This window comes from Heterodontus francisci, chromosome 48 (genome assembly GCF_036365525.1).
Source record: "Heterodontus francisci isolate sHetFra1 chromosome 48, sHetFra1.hap1, whole genome shotgun sequence".
NCBI classification, from domain to species: domain Eukaryota; kingdom Metazoa; phylum Chordata; class Chondrichthyes; order Heterodontiformes; family Heterodontidae; genus Heterodontus; species Heterodontus francisci.
This window is the reverse complement of record NC_090418.1, coordinates 14,436,344-14,455,383: the sequence shown is the minus strand read 5'-3', so window position 1 is coordinate 14,455,383 and position 19,040 is coordinate 14,436,344. Positions and strand designations below refer to the sequence as shown.

The window sequence follows — 19,040 nt, the reverse complement described above, 5'->3', positions numbered from 1 at the left end:
GGGTCCAAGCAAATATGCTTGCCTTACCCCCCAAGTCACAGCCCACCAAGCTGAAAATGACTCCTTTATTCCTACTCTCTGTTTTCTGATCATTAACCAATTCTCCATCCGTGCCAGTATATGCCCCTCAATCCCATTGTACTCCAATTTTGTTTATGAACCTCTTGGTTGGGACCTTATCAAAAGCTTTCTGAAAATCTAACTATACAACATCCACCAGTTCCCCCTCAAAAAAATCCAACTGGTTTGTTAAACATGATTTCCCTTTCATAAATCCATGTTGACTCTGCCCAGTCCTACCATTATTTTCTCAGTGTCGTGTTATCACATCCTTTATTGCTGATTCTAGCATTTACCCTACGACTGATGTTAAGCTGTCAGGTCTGTAGCTCCTGTTTTCTCTCTCCCTCCTTTCTTAAAATTGGGGTTACAATTGCCACCTTCCAATCTTCAGAAAACATTCCACAGTCTATAGAATTTTGAAAGATGACCACCAATTCATCGACTATCTCTATATCAACACTCTGGGGTGTAGATTATCAGTTCCAGGGGACTTAATTACTTTAAGGCCCATTAATTGCTCGATTACTTTTTTAACTAATATTAATATCTTGCTGTTCCTCGTTTACATTGATCCCTTGATTCTCCATTATGTCTGGGAGGTGTTTAGTATTTTCTACATTGAAGACAGACACGTAGTATTTGTTTAGTTTCCCTGCCATTTTCTTTATGCACCATTATAAATTTCCTGACTTTGCTTGTAATGGACGCACACGTGCCTTTGCAAATATTTTCCATTTTATATACCGGGAGAAGATTTTGCAGTCCGTTTTAATGTTTCTTGCTAGTTTCCTCTCAAATTTTATTTTCCCTTTTTTAAATCTTTTTCTTGGGTCCTCCTTTGCAGAATTCTAAAATGTTCCCACTCCTCAGGCTTATCATTTTTTTGGGCAAATTTATACCTCTTCTCCTTTGTTCTAATACAATCCCTGATTTCTTTCGTTAGCCATGCTTGGAACACTTCCTTTGCTAGGTTTATGTGCATAAAAAGTAATGAGTTTTGTTGTACGCTATGTGTTAGTTCTTTAAATGTTAGTCGTTGTCTGTCTACCACCATAACTTTTCACTTAGGTTCTCGACCTACTCTCGCCAATTTGTCCCTCATACCATCATATTTTCCTTTCTTTTGATTTAGGATACTCGTTTCTTATTGAAGTACATCACTTTCAAACTTAATGTAAAATTCTATCATATTGTGGTCACTCTTTCCTAAACGACCCTTTACAACAAGATTATTAATTAGCCCTTTTTCATTGCACAATATTAGCTCTAAAGTAACCGATGTCCCAGTTGGTTCCTCAATGTGTTGCTTTAGAAAACCGTCTTGCATACATTCTAAGAATATATTTTCCACAACATTAGCACAAATTATGTCTACCCAATCTATATGAAGATTGAAAAAAACATGATTTCTGTATTAACCTTGTTGCATGCACAGCTAATTTCCTGATTTATACTCAAATTTCCATTACCACTGCTGTTTCGTGGCCTATAAACAACTACCAGCAATGTTTTCTGGCCCTTGCTGTTTCTTAGTTCCACCAAAAGTCATACTGCACCTTGATCTTTGAACGAACGTCCTGAATTTCACGACAATATCAATGCCCTCATTAATTAACGGAGCTAACCCGAATCATTTTCCAAGCTTACGTCCCGTCCTGAATGTCACATATCCTTGGATAGTCAGGTACAGCTTTAGGTTCGTTGTAGCCACGTCTCTGTAATGGCTATCATGTCATATGTATGAATTTCTATTTGCGCTAACAATTTATCTGTTTTACCATGAATGCTGCAGTTATTCAGATACTAAGCCCTCAATTCAGTTTTTTAAAACTGCTTTGATAAATTCTGGTCCTATCTGCTGGCGCAAACTTACGTTTTCAATCGCTGTCCCTTTCAACCATACTCTGATTAACATTACATTGATTGCTACCTTGATTATTGCTTTGTCGTTTCCCTTTAATTTACTCACTTCCTCTACATGATCCCTTCTCCCCTGTATTTAGTTAAAAGCCCTATCTACTTTCCTAGTTATATGACTCACTAGAACACTGGTCCCAGCACGGTTCAGGTGAAGTCCATCCCAATGGTACAGCCGCACTTTCCCCAGTACTGATGCCAGTGCCCTACGAACTGAAACCCACTTCACCCACACCAGTCCCTGAGCCTCTCATTCATTTCTCTAATCATATTTAGCCTTTGCCAAATTGCACGGGGCTCAGATGATAATCCAGAGATTAATGCTTTTGAGCTTCCGTTTTGTTTTTAAAATATAGTGCCTAGATCCTCACACGTCCTATGCAGAACCTGTTTCCTAGTCCTATGTATGTCGATGGTACCTAAGTAGGCCACGACCACGATATACTTCCCCTCCCACGGCAAGGTTCTCTCGAGCCTGAGCACATGTTTCAATCCCTGGCACTGGACAGGCAATGCAGCCTTCTGGATTCTCGCACTCAGCTTCAGAGAACAGCATTTATTCCCCTTACTACATTGTCCCAGACTACCACTACATTCCTTTTAACTCCACCACTTGAATGACTTCCTGTGCCATGGTGCCATGGACAGTTTGTGCATCCACAATACAGTCGTTGCTCTTGTCCATACAAGCTTCAAGACCTCGAACTTGTTGCTCAATCACAAGTGTTGACGCTCCTCCCCTCCCGCCTTCTCAATCCCCGGAGCAGCGTGACTCACAGTCACTCCATCCTGTCCATGACCACTGACCAAGTCAGACGATCCTATCCTAAGGTGTGTGGCTGCCTTGTCGAACAAAGTATCCAGGTAACCTTTCCCCTCCTTTATGCATCGCAATGTCTGCAACACAGCCTCCCACTCATCTACTCTGAACTGAAGCTCCTCAAGCCACATACATTTACCACAGACGTGGTTACCATGGATTGCAGCGGCATCGAGGAGCTCCAACATTCTTAAGCCATCTTTACTGTTCTGGTTAAATTAATGTTATTTTTGAAAATTAATTTATAATTCCCCTCTTCACCGAAATCCCTCACTCATCAAACTCCCGCCATACTCTGTGCAGTCAAGCAGCACTCAGAGAACCCTAAATTTATACCCTATGAACAACATTGTTGAGTTAGCACTGCTAGAGCTCAGAAACCTCTAGACCGTAAGACCAGGCACCTTAAAGAGCCATAAGTGATGACCACTGGAGGAAGTGATGGCATGTCACATATAACAAGTTGTGGATAGAGTCCGACAAAGCGAGGAGTGTTTAGATGTAGCTTGTGCAGTAAGTGTTGTATATATGCCGATATATGTTATAGTTAAAGTACAATAAAACCCATCTTGTGCTTACATATTACTCGTAGACCTGTGAGTCCGACAATAGATCACACACCTAAGGAACAAGTAATATTACAACAGGGTGCAGGTGTGGCATGCAATGGAAGAGAAGGAATCAGAGCTCTGAATGTGGGACAGGAATGATGCTGTTTAAGGTGAATTAACACATTCCCAATTAGCAAGTTTGGACGGGATACTTCCCCTCAGTATTTGATAACCTACCAGTGGTTTCATGCTCACATTAGCTTTACACAGTTCTGGAGGGGTGGGGGGTGGTGGGGGTGGGAGGCGAGGAATTCGTTAGACCTATTATGAACAAACAATCAGGGGAAGTTTATTCTCCTGTCACAATGGCTACACTGGCTACTTACTTATTCCTCATTCGTTATTGTAATTAATTAAAAGTAAGTTTATTTCCCTCAAGTGCCCATCCAATTTCCTTGAGAAATCATTCATCGTCTCCACTTCCACAACCTTCGTTGGAGCAGTGAGTCCAGGTCACAGAAGGAGAAAGCACAGAAGGAGCGCATTCGACCCGTCGTGTCCGTGCTGGGTCTGCAAAGGAGGAATTTACCGAGTGCCAGTCCTCTGCCTGCACACCGTAGCCCTGCCCATGCTTCCTTTTCAGATAATAATCTAATCCTGTCTTGAATACTTCGGTTGAACTTGCCTCCATCGCACTCTCAGGCAGAGCATTCCTGGTCCCAACCATTCGCTGTGTGAATATATTTTTCCTCATGTCGCCATTGCTTCTTCTGGCAATTACCTAATGTCCGTGCATGTTTGTTCTCGATCCAAGCACCAATGCACTGATTTTATTCCTATCTGCACTGTCCAGAAACCTCATGATTTTGAATACCTCAATCAAATAAATTCCCAACCTTCTCTTCTCTAAGGAAAATATCCCCAACTTCTCCAATCTATCTATGTAACTGAAGTTCCTCATTCCTGGAACCATTGTCGTGAATCTTTTCCGCTGTCCCTCTTTCTCTAATGCCTTCACATCGTTCCTAAAGTGTGCTACCTCGAACGAAATGCAGTACTCTAATTAAGGCAAAACCCGGCTTAGGCAAGCTATTGTTTAAAATGTTATAACAGGGCATTTAGAAAAAATCAAGGCAATCAGGCAAAGTCAGCATGGTTTTCTGAAAGGGAAATCATGCTTAATCAATTTATTGGAGTTCTTTGAGGGATTTACATGTGCTATGGATAAAGGGGAACCGGTGGATCTACTGAACTTAGATTTCCAGAAGGCATTTGATAACGGGCCACATCAAGGTTTATGGCAGAAAATAACAGCTCATGGTGTAGGGGGTAGCATATTGGCATGGATAGAAGATTGGTTAGCTAACAGGAAACAGAGAGTGGGCATAAATGGATCATTTTCTGGTTGGCAAGATGTAATGAGTGTTGTGCCACAGGGATCCATGCTGGGGCTTCAACATGTTACAATTTATATAAATGACTTAGAAGAAGGGACCAAAGGTTTGGTTGCTAAATATGCTGATGGCACAAAGATTGGTAGGAAAGTAACTTGAGAAGAGGACATAAGGAGGCTTCAAAGGAATGTAGATCAGTTAAGTGAGGCAAAGACCTGGCAAATGGAGTATAATGTGGGAATATGTGAAATTGACCATTTTGGCAGGAAGAATAAAAAGAAGCATATTATCTAAATGGGGAGAAATTGCAGAGCTTTGTGATGCAGAGGGATCTGGGTGTGCTAGTGCACGAATTGCAAAAGGTTAGTTTAGTGATACAGCACTGAAACAGACCCTTCGGCCCACCGACCATCAACCACCCATTTATACTAATCCTACACTCATTCTATATTCCTAACACATCCCCACCTGTTCTTATATTTCCCTGCCACCTACCTATACTAGGGGCAATTTATAATGGCCAATTTATCTATCAACCTGCAAGCCTTTAGAACGTGGGAGGAAACCGGAGCACCCAGAGGAAACCCACGCAGACACAGGGAGAACTTGTAAACTCCACACAGGCAGTACCCAAAATTGAACTCGGGTCCCTGGAGCTGTGGTGCTAACCACTGTGCCACTGTGCCGCCTTAGTATGCAGGTACAGCACGTAATTAGGAAAGCTAATAGAATGCTGTCATTTATTGTGAGGGGAATTAATTGCAAAAGTAGGGTGGTTATGCGTCAGCTATGCAGAGCATTGGTGAGACCACATTTAAAGTATTGTGTACAGTACTGGTCTGCTTATTTAAGGAGGGATGTTAATACGTTGGAGGCAATACACAGAAGGTTTACTGGACTAATACCTGGAATGGTTGGGCTGTCTTATGATGAAAGGTTGGACAGGCTAGGCATGCATCCACTGGAATTTAGAAGAGTCAGAGACGGCTTGATTGAAACATATAAGATCCTGAGGCGTCTTGGCAGGGTAGCTGTGGAAAGGATGTTTTCTCTTGTGGGAAAATCTGGAACTAGGAGTCACTGTTTAAAAATAAGGGGTCGCCCCTTTAAGGCAGAGATGAGGAGGTTTTTTTTACTCAGCGGGTCGTGAGTATTTGGAATTCACTTCCTCAAAAGGCAGTGGAAGCAGAGTTTTTGAATATTTTTAAGGCAGAAGTAGATAGATTCTTGTAAAGCAAGGGGTGGAAAGTTATCGAGGGTAGTTGGAAATGTTGAGTAATCAGTTCAGCCATGAACGTATTGAATAGTGGAGAAGGCTCTAGGGGTCGAGTGGCCTACCTCTGCTCCTAATTCGTTTGTTCGTATGTAACCAATGTGCTATACAAATTTAACATAACTTCCTTGCTTTTGTACTCGAGGGCCCTATTAATGAAGCCTAGGAAGCTGTATGCTTTATTAATTGCTCTCTCAAACTGTCCTTACACCGTCAATGATTTAAACACATATATACCCAGGTTCCTGTGCTCCTGGACCCGCTTGAGAATTGTACACTTTATATTAGGTCAGGTTTGTCCAAAATGCAGCCCCTTGTTCAGGATACAGTATGCCAAACGTTTCCATCCAGCCCGCGGGCAAAGAGAGAGGGAAACAGAGGGGGGGGGGGGCAGCAAGAGAGAGGGGCAGAGAGAGAGGGGGAAAGAAGAGGGCAGTGAGAGAGATAGGGTCAGAGAGAGAAAGTGGGGGAGAGAGAAAGGGAGGTCAGAGGGAAAGAGGGCAGAGAAATGGGGCAAAAAGGCAGAAGGGGAAAGAGAGTGTGGGAAGAGCGAGTGGGGACAGAGAGAAAGTGGGCAGAGAGGGAGCAGAGAGTGAGAGAGGGACAGAAAGAAATGGACAGCGAGAAAAAGAGTGTAGTGCGGGAGTGAGAGGATGTAGGGAGAGAGAGAGGGGACAGAGGGAGAGGGTGGACAGAAAGAGGGGAGAGACAGTGGGGAGCAGAGAGACAGAACGGAGACAGAGAGAGGATGCGAAAGAGAGACAGGGGCAGATCGAGTGAGAGGGGAGAAAGAGATAGAGGGGGACAGAGAGAGGGATCAGAGAAAGAGGGAGGGCAGAGTGAGAGGGGGAACAGGGAGAGACAGGGCATATAGAGGAGTGGTACAAAGCAGAAAGGTGTGTAACAACATAGAGAGGGGGGCACACCGCGAGAAAGGGATAAGAGAGGGATGAGACAGAGAGAGAGAGAGAGAGAGAGAGATCATTCCTCACAGATGGGCATCAAACTAAAATAATCCTAGTGTGTGCGCCAACATTGACTATTTGTGCAAGCAAAACAATTCCAGTTATCGCACTAATCAGTCTCCAATATAGATGTCAAAGACACTCGCTATGTGATTACAAATAATGAGCAATAGAAGCACTATTCTGCTACTGTGTATACATGCAGACTTACATATAGTGAGAAGCAGATAGAAGAGTATCGTTGAAACAGGCAGCAGAAATATTCATGTATCACAGAGCAGCTAATATAAATTAATGACTTCGACTTGGGGGTACAGGGCACAGTTTAGAATTTTGTAGATTGCAGGAAATTTGAAAGTGTAGTAAACAGTAAGGAAGATGGCAATTGCCTTCAAGAGGACACAGACAGGCAGGTAGAATGGGCAGAAATATGGCTGTTGAAATTCAATGCAGAAAATTGTGAGGTGATATAACTTGGTGGGAAGAATAAGGAACCAGAGTACAAACTATGTGATGCATTTTAAAATGTGTACAACAACAGAGAGGCTCTAAGAGTCTATGAAGGCAGCAGAGCAGTTTAACAAAGCACTAAGTAAAGCATACGGGATTCTGGGATTTACAAATTGAGGAATAGAGGACGACAGCTAAAAACAAAGTCATATTAAATGTGTAAAAAAGACACTAGTTGTGGCCCATCTGAAGTATTTTGACAAATTCCGGGTATCACACTTTACGCAGCACTTCAAGGCTTTGGAGAGGCTACAAAGAGATTTTATAGAATGTTTCTTGTGATGAGACATTCGAGTTACATGGATAGACTGCAGAAATTGGAGTTGTTCTCATTTGAACAGGGAAGGCTGATGAGATTTTGCCAATGTATTTAAAATCATGATGTTTTCAGGTAGGTAAAATAAAGAGAAACTTTCCTAATGGTTGAATCCACAATAAGCAGATGGCCCAAATTTATGATAATTGGCCAAAATACTGGAGACGATGTGGAAAAAAAATACACATTAAGTGGTTGGGATTTGAATTGCACCACGTAAAAGGATGGTCGAGATCAGTAATTTTCAGTCTCCTTCTCCTGCTCTACCTGGCAGATAATTTAAAGGCTATGATGGTTTCTGAAGGAACGTTCTGGCTCTCCACCGGCACCACCAGCTGGTGGGCATGATAGTGGTGGATCTACTGGTAGCAATTAATGTGATTATAATGTATCGGACCAATTATTATTATTTCCCGTGATTGTTTCTCGACATTACTCCTGCATATAGTGTTATTACTGAAACAATGGAAAAAGAAAATCCAGGAAATAATCAGCTTTCAAGGCAGCATTTGTGGGGAGAGAAACAGAGTTTAGGGTTCAAGTCAATGACCTTCCATCAGAACTGGTAGATACCCGATCAAACACGAGAAGGGAAATAGAAAGCAGGAAAGTTGATAACGGTAGAAAAGACAAACAGTAATTCCTGCAGACAGAAGAACAGATCTTCCTCAAGGCGGTCTTTCCTGGAAGAGACATTGCAGTGAACTAAAACCCTAATCGTAAGGTAAAATATAGTGAGTGCTGGAAGTCTGAAATAAACAGTAAATACTGGAAATGTGCATCAGGTCAAGCAGCATCTGTGGATAGAGAAATAGAGTTAGGTTTCAGGTCGATGATCATTCATCAGTTCTCATGCTGTGTGACATGCTGCATATTCAGTTCTGATGAAAGGTCACAGAACTGAAACGTTAACTCTGTTTCTCTCTCTATAGATGCTGCCATGTCTACTGAGTAGTTACAGCATTTCCTGTTTTCATTACTGCTGAACATTTCCATCATATTCTAGTGTTACTATTGTCCTAAATGATGAATCGACAGGCAGTTCAGGTTAGTTAACAGTCACTTTTACCTTTGATCAGGTTGTCTTCAACTTGCCGGAAGCTAAAAACAAAATGCTACACAGAAAAATCAGCCGCTGTGCTGTTAGCAACAACTTTCATTCTGCTCTGTTGAATAACGTTCCCTTAATGTTTACCTTGGAACCTGGTGTAGTAATTGGCAGTGTACAATGAGATTTCCTATGTGGTAAAATATGAGGCTATCCACTTTGGTAGGAGGAATGGATGTGCAAAGTATATCTTAAATGGTAAGAGATTAGAAAGTGTAGATGTACAAAGGAACTTGGCTATCCTTGTCAATAAGTCACTGAAAGCGAACACGCAGCAAGCAATTAGGAAGGCTAATGGTATGTTTGCCTTTTTCGAAAGAGGGTTTGAGTACAGGAGTAGTGAAGTCTTACTTCAATTGTACAGAATGTTGGTTCGACCGCACCTGGAGTATTGGGTGCAGTTTTGGTGCCCGTACCGTAAGAAGGATATTATTGCCATAGAAGGAGTGAAACAAAGAGTCACCAGACTTTTTTGCAGCATGGCGGGACTGTCCCATGAAGAGACATTGGGGAAACTGAGCCTGTATTATCTAGAGCAGGGTCACTGACTTGAAATGTTAACTCTGCTTCTCTCTCCACAGATGCTGCCAGACTTGCTGAGTATTTCCAGCATTTATTGTTTTTATTTCTGTATTATCAAGAGTTTCAAAGAATGAAAGGTGATCTCATTGAAACCTGCAAAATACTTAAAGGGTTAGGGTAAATGCAGGTACAATGTTTTCCCTGGTTCGAGAGTCTGGAACCATAGGACATAATTTCCAAATAAGGATGAAGCTACTAAGGAGAGAGATGAGGAGACATTTATTTACTGGGAGGTTTGTTATTTTTTGGAATTCTCTACCTCAGAGGGCTGTGGAAGCTCAATCATTGAGTATGTTTAAAGGAGCGGCTGACAAACTTCTTAATACAAATTACATAAAGGGATATGAGGATACCGTGAGGAAAAGGCATTGAAGTGGATGGTCAGCCATGATCATTTTAAATGGCAGGGAGCTTCGATGGGCTGAATGGCCTACACCTGTTTCTATCTTCCCATGTTTAACTTAAGACCGTTATATTAGTGAACCCATGTGTGTGGGATTTTTTTTTTGATTAGATTAGATTAGAGATACAGCACTGAAACAGGCCCTTCGGCCCACTGAGTCTGTGCCGAACATCAACCACCCATTTATACTAATCCTACACTTTGTTGTTTTGATTCAGTCTAGCCCTTACTTTCATGCGCTTAAATTTTGTTCTTCAACCCTCTGACAGTCAGACACATTTTATTGGCCAATCCAGTGCAGTAGGGACTGAGCAATCATAACAAGGGAAAGTGACACAATGACACAGAGATGGAGAGCAAAAGAAGCAATGAGGATATGAGGATTTTTTTTTTATGCACCGCTTGTTTAGTACCTGGAAGTCACTGCCTGCCATTGCGTTGCAAGCAGCTGCATCGTGGCTCCCAAAATAGAATTGGAAACTTATTTGAAGCGAAAAAAAAATGCAGGGATAAGGGGAAAGGCAGGGGACTGGGAGTAAGTGAGTTGCTCTACCAGAAAGCCGGCACGGACACGATGGTCAGTATGGCTTCCTTCTGTGCTGTAACCAGTCTATAGGCTGAATTAGTAGCGGCCTGCGAGCCGCCGATCCTAAGCGCGGCATCTTATTTAAGCAGCCAGGGCGGGCCACGCGCTATCATGTGCCGGCGGGCTGTCCGCCCAAGGCAATGGCGTTACTGTCTGTGCGCAGGCGCTGACGTCATTTATAAAGGGCTTTGAGTCCTATCGTTAAATTTAATTGGTTACAACTACAAAGAACAAAGAACAAAGAACAGTACAGCACAGGAACAGGCCATTCGGCCTTCCAAGCCTGCGCTGATCTTGATGCCTGCCTGAGCTAACACCTTCTGCATTTCCGGGGCCCATATCCCACTATTCCCTTCCGATTCATATATTTGTCAAGATGTCTCTTAAACGTCGCTATCTCCTTCCACCGCATCCCCCAGCCGCAAGTTCCAGGCACTCACCACCCTCTGTGTAAAAGTCTTGCCTCGCACATCCCCTCTAAACTTTGCCCCTCGCACCTTAAACCTATGTCCCCTGGTAACTGACTCTTACCCCCTGGGAAAAAGCTTCTGATTATCCACTCTGTCCATGCTGCTCATAACTTTGTAAACCTCCATCATGTCGCCCCTCCACCTCCGTCGTTCCAGTGAAAACAATCCGAGTTTTTCCAATCTCTCCTCATAGCTAATGCCCTCCAGACCAGGCAACATCCTGGTAAACCTCCTCTGTACCCTCTCCAAAGCCTCCACGTCCTTCTGGCAGTGTGGAGACCAGAATTGCATGCAATATTCTAAGCGTGGCCTAGCTAAGGTTCTGTACAGCTGCAACATGACTTGCAAATTTTTATACTCTATGCCCCGACCGATGAAGGCAAGCATGCCGTATGCCTTCTTGACTACCTTATCCACCTGCGTTGCCACTTTCAGTGACCTGTGGACCTGTACGCCCAGATCTCTCTGCCTGTCAATACTCCTAAGGGTGGTGCCATTTACTGTATACTTCCCACCTGCATTAGACCTTCCAAAATGCATTACCTCACATTTGTCCGGATTAAACTCCATCTATAATGGATAAAAAAATTAAATCGATTTATTTTGCCGCTTTCCCATCCCCCCAATAACCATAAAATTAATTACTTGCCCTCTCCCCCTCAAATCTCTTACCTTGTCCACGTCACCTTTCCCCCACCCTCCAAAGTGCATAAACCTTCCTATCATCTCCTTCCCAATGATGTTACTTTAATCCCGTTCCACAATCCCTCCCCCTCACCCTGCACTGAGAAACGTACTGCTGCCACCCTCTCCAGGGAGCTGAAGGCATGGGAATGCTAGCCAAGGGCAGGAAGATTGCAGTGGGATGGAAGAGGTGGCGTATGTATTAAGGCATTCATTTTAATTTATGTAAATGATGTTCCCGTTGCCAAGCGGCGGAGGTGGCCGCCATGAGGCATCGCTGCTGCCAACAATATTGTATCGGGCCCTCCCGGCGTCAGGGTGCGTGGTGGCCCTCTCCCGGAGGCATTTCCTGCCCCCACCGCCCCACCCCACCCCCCACCCCCGCCACCACCATGTACCCAGACCTTGTGTGGGTCTGTGAAATCAACTCCTATGATTTCAAATATGTTTGGAGACTAAAGGATTTGATTTAGACGCTTAGTTTTGATTTCACATAGATTAAAATTGGTACGATATGGAAGAGATGTGAGGTATCTATTGTTCATTCAATAACTCGGTCACAGTTTGTGAAGTCAACTACAAATCGCCCAGCATGGGGCTTACACCAACATCAGCTCCGTCTATGGGACCGCAGAGTTCAGTTGGTTAAAGTGTGGTATTAGTAGCACCAAGGTTGCGAATTTGAACCTGGCGACCACCGGTGGAATTTTTACTGTTAAGTTTACAGCTTTTTGCAACGCTTAAAACACTGCAGAAATAAACAAGTCCACATAAAGTGGTATGGGGCATTTATTTTAAATAACCTCCATTACATCTTTGCTACAAGGACAGAGTAATACAGAACGCTTTCTTTTTGCCTTGTGTTTGCTGACAGAAACAAAGAGGAGATTGGTGACCACTAGGCATATAAGGAACATCAGGGAGGTAGTCGAGGAGACCCTGGAGTGCATCTCATTCTCCAACGGGTAACTAGTTCTGAATACTGGTGAGAGTGATGGCTCTTCTGGGAATGCAGCCAGAACCACAAGTGGCTCAGCTGTACATGGAGGCAGGAGGAAGATTGGGAAAGCAATATTGATAAGGGAATCTTTCGTTAAGGGAACTGACAGATGTTCCTGCAGGAACAGATGAGAATTCAACATGATACGTTACCGCCCTGGTGACGGAGTCAAGGATGTCACTGACTGGCTGTGGCACACTCTGAGGGGGATGATGAACAACCAAAGGCAGTGGTGCACATCAGTACCAGGACAGAGGTAGAAAGACAGATGAGGTACTGAAGCCAGATACTAAGGAGTTTGGAAAGGAACTAGCTAGCAAGACATCAAAGGTAGTACACCCCGGAGTACTCGGGCTGTCAAGTGATAGTGATCATACAAATGGAAGGCTCCATTCGATGAATGTGTGGCTGGAGAGAAGGTGCAGGGGATGGGCATTCGTTTCAATGGGCATTGGGATTGGGTCTAGGGAAGACGGGAGATGAACAGAGTCAGAACAAATATACTGGTGAGTCAGTTTGCTCATACTGTTGGGGAGGGTTTAAACTAACTTGGTCAAGGGGGTAGGAACTATATGTAACAGCAGAGAGGAAAGGCGAGATGCACAAAGGTCGAGGAGAAATAGAAAGCGCGGGAACTAGGCATGTTAATGTATTAGGTTGCGTCAGAGTAAGGGGCAATGCAATAATTTCTAATTTAGGTTTACTGTACATGTGGACGCACAGAGTGTGGTAAATAAAGTTGGTGAGCTGAATGTGCAGATACGTACGCGAGAATATGATGTCATAGTGACCGCAGAGACCTGGCTCAAAGAAAGGCAGGACTGGGTAGTAAATATTCCTTGATAGAAGATTTCAGGAATATAGAGAAGGAAAGAAAGGTAGAGGAGAGTCAGCATTGATCAAGAACGGCATTACAGTGCTGGAGAGAGATGTCCTAGAGAGATCAAGGGGAAAAAATGTGTTTTCTAGAGCTAAGAATAAATAGAGGTACGGTTACATTACTGGGTGCATTCGACAGCCTACCATCTAGTGGGAAGTATATAGAGTAATAACATAACAAAGACCTTTATGAGAGGTTCAAAATATAGATTCATAATGGAGGACATTAGTTATCTTAATATGGACAGATTTAGCAATAATGCAAAGGGCAAAGAGGTGGAAGAGTTCCGAAGTGTGTTCAGGAGATTGTATCATGCCAGTATGTTTCTGGCTCATGAGGAAGGAGTGAATTGCTGTGCCTGTTTCTGGGTAAAGAGTTGGGACAAGTGGAACAAGTGTCAGTAGAGGAACATTTCAAGGGCCGTGATTATAATATCATCAGATTTAGGTTAACTTTGGAAAAGGGCAAGGAGAAATCCAGACTAAACATAATTAATTGAGAGAGGGTAAATTGGAATCAAAGATCAGCAAACAAATTGTAACAGAACAATGGACTGCCTTTAAACAGGAGCTTTCAGGTACAGTTGAGGTAAGTTTCCACGAGGTGAAAATGGAGAAACAGAAATCCAGGTCTCCCTGGATGACAGAAGAGATAGACTGTAAAATGAAGTAGAAAAAAAGAGCGTAATTCAGAGACAAAGTGAAAAAGCTAGTGTGAAAAGCAAAGGGAGAGTATGAGAAGAGAGTGAGAGCTAACATAAAACGGAACTCAAAAGAATTGCATAGGCATATAAAAACTACAAGGGTAGTAAAAAGTCTGGTGCGGCTGACCAGGATCAAAACAGGATTTATACATGGACAGAAATTACATGTCTGAGGTAATAAATGCATAAGTTGCATCTGTATTCAATGAGAATCAGGGAAAACCTCCACTGGTTGGAGTCATACCTGTCACAAAGGACGGTGGCTATAGTTGTTGGAGGTCAATCATCTCAGTCCCAGAACATCCCTCAGGAGTTCCTCTGGATAGTACTATAGGGCCAGCCATCTTCAGCTACATCATCAGTGACCATCCCTCCATCATAAGTTCAGAAGTAGAGATGTTCACTGGTGACTGCACAATGGTCAGCAGAATTTGCAACTCCTCAGATACTGAAGCAGTTTGTGTCTATACGCAGCAAGTCCTGGACACCTTTCAGGCTGGCACTGATAAATGGCAATTAACAATCACATCACCCAAGTTCCAAGCAATGACCATCCACAACTAAAGATAATCTAACCATCTCTCCTTGACATTCCAAGGCATTACCATCGCTCATTTCCACACCATCAAAATCCTGGGAGTTACCTTTGACCAGAAGCATAACTGAACCAGCCATATAAATACTGTGGCTACCAAGAGCAGGTCAGAGACTTCAAATTATTTGGCAAGTAACCCACTTCCTGATTCCGCAATTCCTGTCCATCATCTGCAAGGCACAAGCCAGGGGTGTACTAGAATACTCTCCACTTGCCTGGCACCATCGAGGAGAAAGCAAGCCCTTGATTGGCATTCCTTAAACATTCACTCCTTCCATCACCAGCGCACTGTACATTTATTCCTTCCAACATACCTTCCTTTCTTCCTTCCCTCCTTCCTTCTCTCCCTCCTTCCTTCCTTACTGCCTATCTTTCTTCCTTCCTCCCTTCCCTCCCTATCTCCTTCCCTATCTCCTTCCTTCCTTCATTCTTTCCTTCCTTCAATTCTTCCATCCTTCTTTCCTTCTTTCCAGTCTTTCTTCCTTCCTTCCTTCATTCCATCCTTCCATCCCTCCTCCCTTCCTTCCTTGCATCCTTGCATCCTTCCTTCCTTACTTCCCAATGTATGTATTACATACATATTCTGACCAGCAACATCAACTGGAATAGATGCTTTCCCTGGTTGGGGAGTCTGGAACCAGGGGACACAAATTTAATATAAGGAGGAATATTGTAAATCTTTGGAATTCTCGACCCCAGAGGCCTTGGAAGCTCAGTCATTGAGTCTGCTTAAACCAGAGATTGACAGATTTCTAAATACCAATAACAAAAGGGGATATGGGGATATTGTGGGATAAAGGCATTGAAGTGGATGATCAGCCATGATCACATTGAATAACGAGGCATGCTCGATGGTTGAATGGCCTACTCCTGCTCCTATGTTCCTATGCTTCTGTGAAGCAATTCATTTCATTCAACATGCATCCTAGAATAAATGACCAGGCTATATTTTAAAATTCTTCAAACAAAAGCAATATTGTGGATGCTGGAAATCTGAAATAGAAGCAGAAAATGCAGGAAAGAAGTGGCAATCCGGGCAGCATCTTTGGAAATTGCACTGCAGGCATGGAGGGACTGATACAAACTGGAAATGATATTATTTTTTAAATATCTTAAAATTCCTTTGTTTTGCTTTAGTTTCTAATAGAAGCAAATTTGTTCGTGTTTTTGTTTGATGAAAGTGGGCTAACCGAAAATGTCCTTATAGTTTTATTAAAAATATCTGTGGAAATTCTTCTTAGGATTGTGGTACTTGTATGAGTGTATGACAGTGCAACATTAACCTGGTCTTCAGGGCAAAATCTATTTAGAAATTCCACTGTTTTTATTAAAAATCTTGGAGTGAAAGCTGTTGACTTCATCTGCTTGTTCAGTGGCTGTAAGTAAGCCCAGGCAGCATGGGACCTAATTATCTGACCTAATGGATTTATTCTCTTATAAAGAATGAAGATCTTCTCAATGTGTCAATCGAAGAATTTCTTCCAGCATCAACGACAAACATTGAATCATCGATTCTTACCAAAAGGGAAAATAATGTCTCTTGGTTTTCTGATGAAACTTAAGATTCTTTGGGCACTTTATGATATAGAAAAGATTTACTACCCCATCTTGGCTGTGATTGGTGTCCCAGGTAAGTGACTACCTGGGGCTGGTATTCAGTAAGTGGAGTTCAACAGTATGTAGTATCTTAGTCCACACGTCCAGATCTTCATTGTATTACTGTCCATACATTACAACAGTGACTACACTTGAAAATTTTAGCAGTGAAAGGTAATTCACTGGCTGTAAAGTGCTTTGGATAACTGGAGTTTGTGTTAAGTATCTATAGACATGAGTAATTCCTTTCTTTCTTTCTTTCTTTCTTTCTTTCTTTCTTTCTTTCTTTCTTTATTACTTGCTTTCTTTCTTGCTTTCTTCCTTTGTTTCTGTCTCTACGTGTATATTTTGATGGTGAACTGTTTTTGATGCTTGTGAAATCTCATTCACTGATATCAACTCGATGATTATTCAATGCCAACATATCAACATACGAATTGGGAGCAGGAATAGGTCATTGAGCTCCCCGAGCCAGCTCTGCCATTCAATAAGGTCATGCCTGATCTGCATTGTAACCTCAACTCCACATTCCGCCGACCCTCAATAATCTTACACCTCCTTTCCTGTCAAGAATCTAGCTCCACCGTAAAAATATTCTATTACGCTGCTTCCACCGCCTTTTGACGAAGAGAGTTCTAAAGACCCATAACCCTCTCTCTTAGTTGGGCGACCCCTTCTTTTTAAACAAGCTTTGTTTCAGCCAAGTCTCCTCCTACTCATCTAAACTCCAGCCCATACAAGCCTAGCCTGTTCTCATATGACAAGCCTTCCATTCCAGGCAGTGGGGTGTAGTGCATATTTTCTGAACTTTTCCAACCCATTTTACAACCTTCCTTGAAACAGGAGACCAATACTGTACACCGTACTCCAGACTCGGTCTCACCAATGTCCTGCATAGCTCTGTATATTGTCGCGTTAATGGTCATTATTAGATCCGTTTCAGACAATGAGTAGTGGAATCTTGAAATATTAGCCCTAAAAAGCCATTTACACTCGGTGAATTCAAAGTTTAAAAACTGAGATTGATCGTTTTTCCTATAGACAAGGCTCTCCGGGAGCCAATGCGTGCATATGGAGTTCAAATACAGATCAGCCGGGATCGAATTGAATGGCGGAAAACGCCCAAGTGGCGGAAAGGATTATTTAATGTCTTGTGTTCATATGGAAGTAATGCTCCAAATTCCTGTTTTTTTTAATTTAATCTAAATACACTTTCTGTTTTAGCCTTGCTTCATTTGATCCCGTTATATGAATGAGTTTCCGATGTATTACTGATTACGCTGATTACAAAACCTATGTACAGGATGCTGTGTCACGGAAAGACGATTACATTCCATCAGTGGATGCAAAGCCAATCTGCACATTATTTAGTCAGTTTCAGTTTATTGTGAAGAAGGTTAATATGCATACTCCACATCTTATTCGGTTATTTCACGGAAAACATATCAAACATCTGCTATTGCGGTGTTTGCTGAATCATTTCTTATTCTCCTTTTGCTTACAGTTAACGTGGTGACGATTGTGATCCTATCACGGGGAAAATGTGGTCTCTCCAAATGTGTCACCAGCTATCTGATTGCCATGGCAGCAGCGGACCTATTGGTCATTATTCTCGATCTGATCCTAAGGCAGATTCCAATTGTTTATCGGGAACAATCTACTTTTCTATTGTACGTTAGAGTTTGTAACATCCACGCCATCCTGCTTTACGCCACCACAGACTGTTCAGTCTGGTTTACCGTCACTTTCTCCTTTGATCGATTTGTTGCCATTTGTTGTCAGAAGCTGAAAACAAAATATTGCACCGAAAAAACGGCTGCTGTGGCTCTCGGAACAGTTACTGTGCTCAGCTGTATGAAGAACATTTTCTGGTATTTTCTGTATACACGTCAATATACGCTTTCTAACAGTCCCTGGTTTTGCAGGGTGGCATTAGCTGTATATCGCTCGCTGGCCTGGGCCGTTGTTGAATTAATGCATTATATTATAACACCATTTATTCCATTTGCTTTGATTTTACTATTCAATGCACTGACGGTCAGAAACATAATAGTGGCCAACAGAGCTCGCAGGCGTCTCCGGGATTGCAGAAGTGGGGAGAGTCCCAGTGACCCAGAGATGGCGAACCGAAGAAAATCCATGATTTTACTGTTCGTTATTTCGGGGAATTTTATACTGTTGTGGGTGGTATTTATGGTTTGTTCCATTTTGAAACGATTGGAATACTTGAACGACAGATATACTGTTCCTCTGCCCACATTTGTACCGGAATTAGGCTTCATGCTCCAATTGTTGAGTTGCTGCACGAACACGTTTATTTATGCCGTGACACAGAGAAAATTCAGGCAGCAGTTGAGGAATGGAGCGACATATCCTTTCACGATGATGGTCAAATTAATCCGATGAAAATATTTCACTTTTTTGAGCATTTATCTGTATTTTTCTGCTGCATCCTGTAGAATTCGCCTCCAGATTTCTTGAATTCTCTATATTTTCTGAAACATTTCACAAATTGCTTTAATATTAAAGCTACATTGATGCCATAGTGCGGAAAATTGTAGCTTATTTTCGACGGCAGGCGTTATCTATAGTTGCGTTTTTAGCCAAGCATAGTTTACTACTTT

The 19,040-nt window shown here is 42.5% G+C and overlaps 1 protein-coding gene across 1 annotated transcript; it reads left to right on the top strand.

Moving 5' to 3' along the window:
* The first annotated feature begins 16,353 nt into the window (after positions 1-16,353).
* On the top strand, positions 16,354-18,822 carry LOC137357396 (probable G-protein coupled receptor 139). The gene is made up of 2 exons (XM_068023733.1): positions 16,354-16,450; positions 17,921-18,822. Exons 1-2 carry the CDS (start codon positions 16,354-16,356, stop codon positions 18,820-18,822), a joined length of 999 nt encoding a protein of 332 aa, XP_067879834.1.
* The last annotated feature ends 218 nt before the right edge of the window (positions 18,823-19,040 follow it).

Coding starts and splice junctions, on each gene's coding strand:
- LOC137357396 (XM_068023733.1), top strand. CDS start 16,354: ATGTCTCTTGGTTTTCTGATGAAACTTAAGATTCTTTGGGCACTTTAT. Junction 16,451..17,920: donor GGCTGTGATTGGTGTCCCAG/GTAAGTGACTAC, acceptor TTTTGCTTACAG/TTAACGTGGTGACGATTGTG.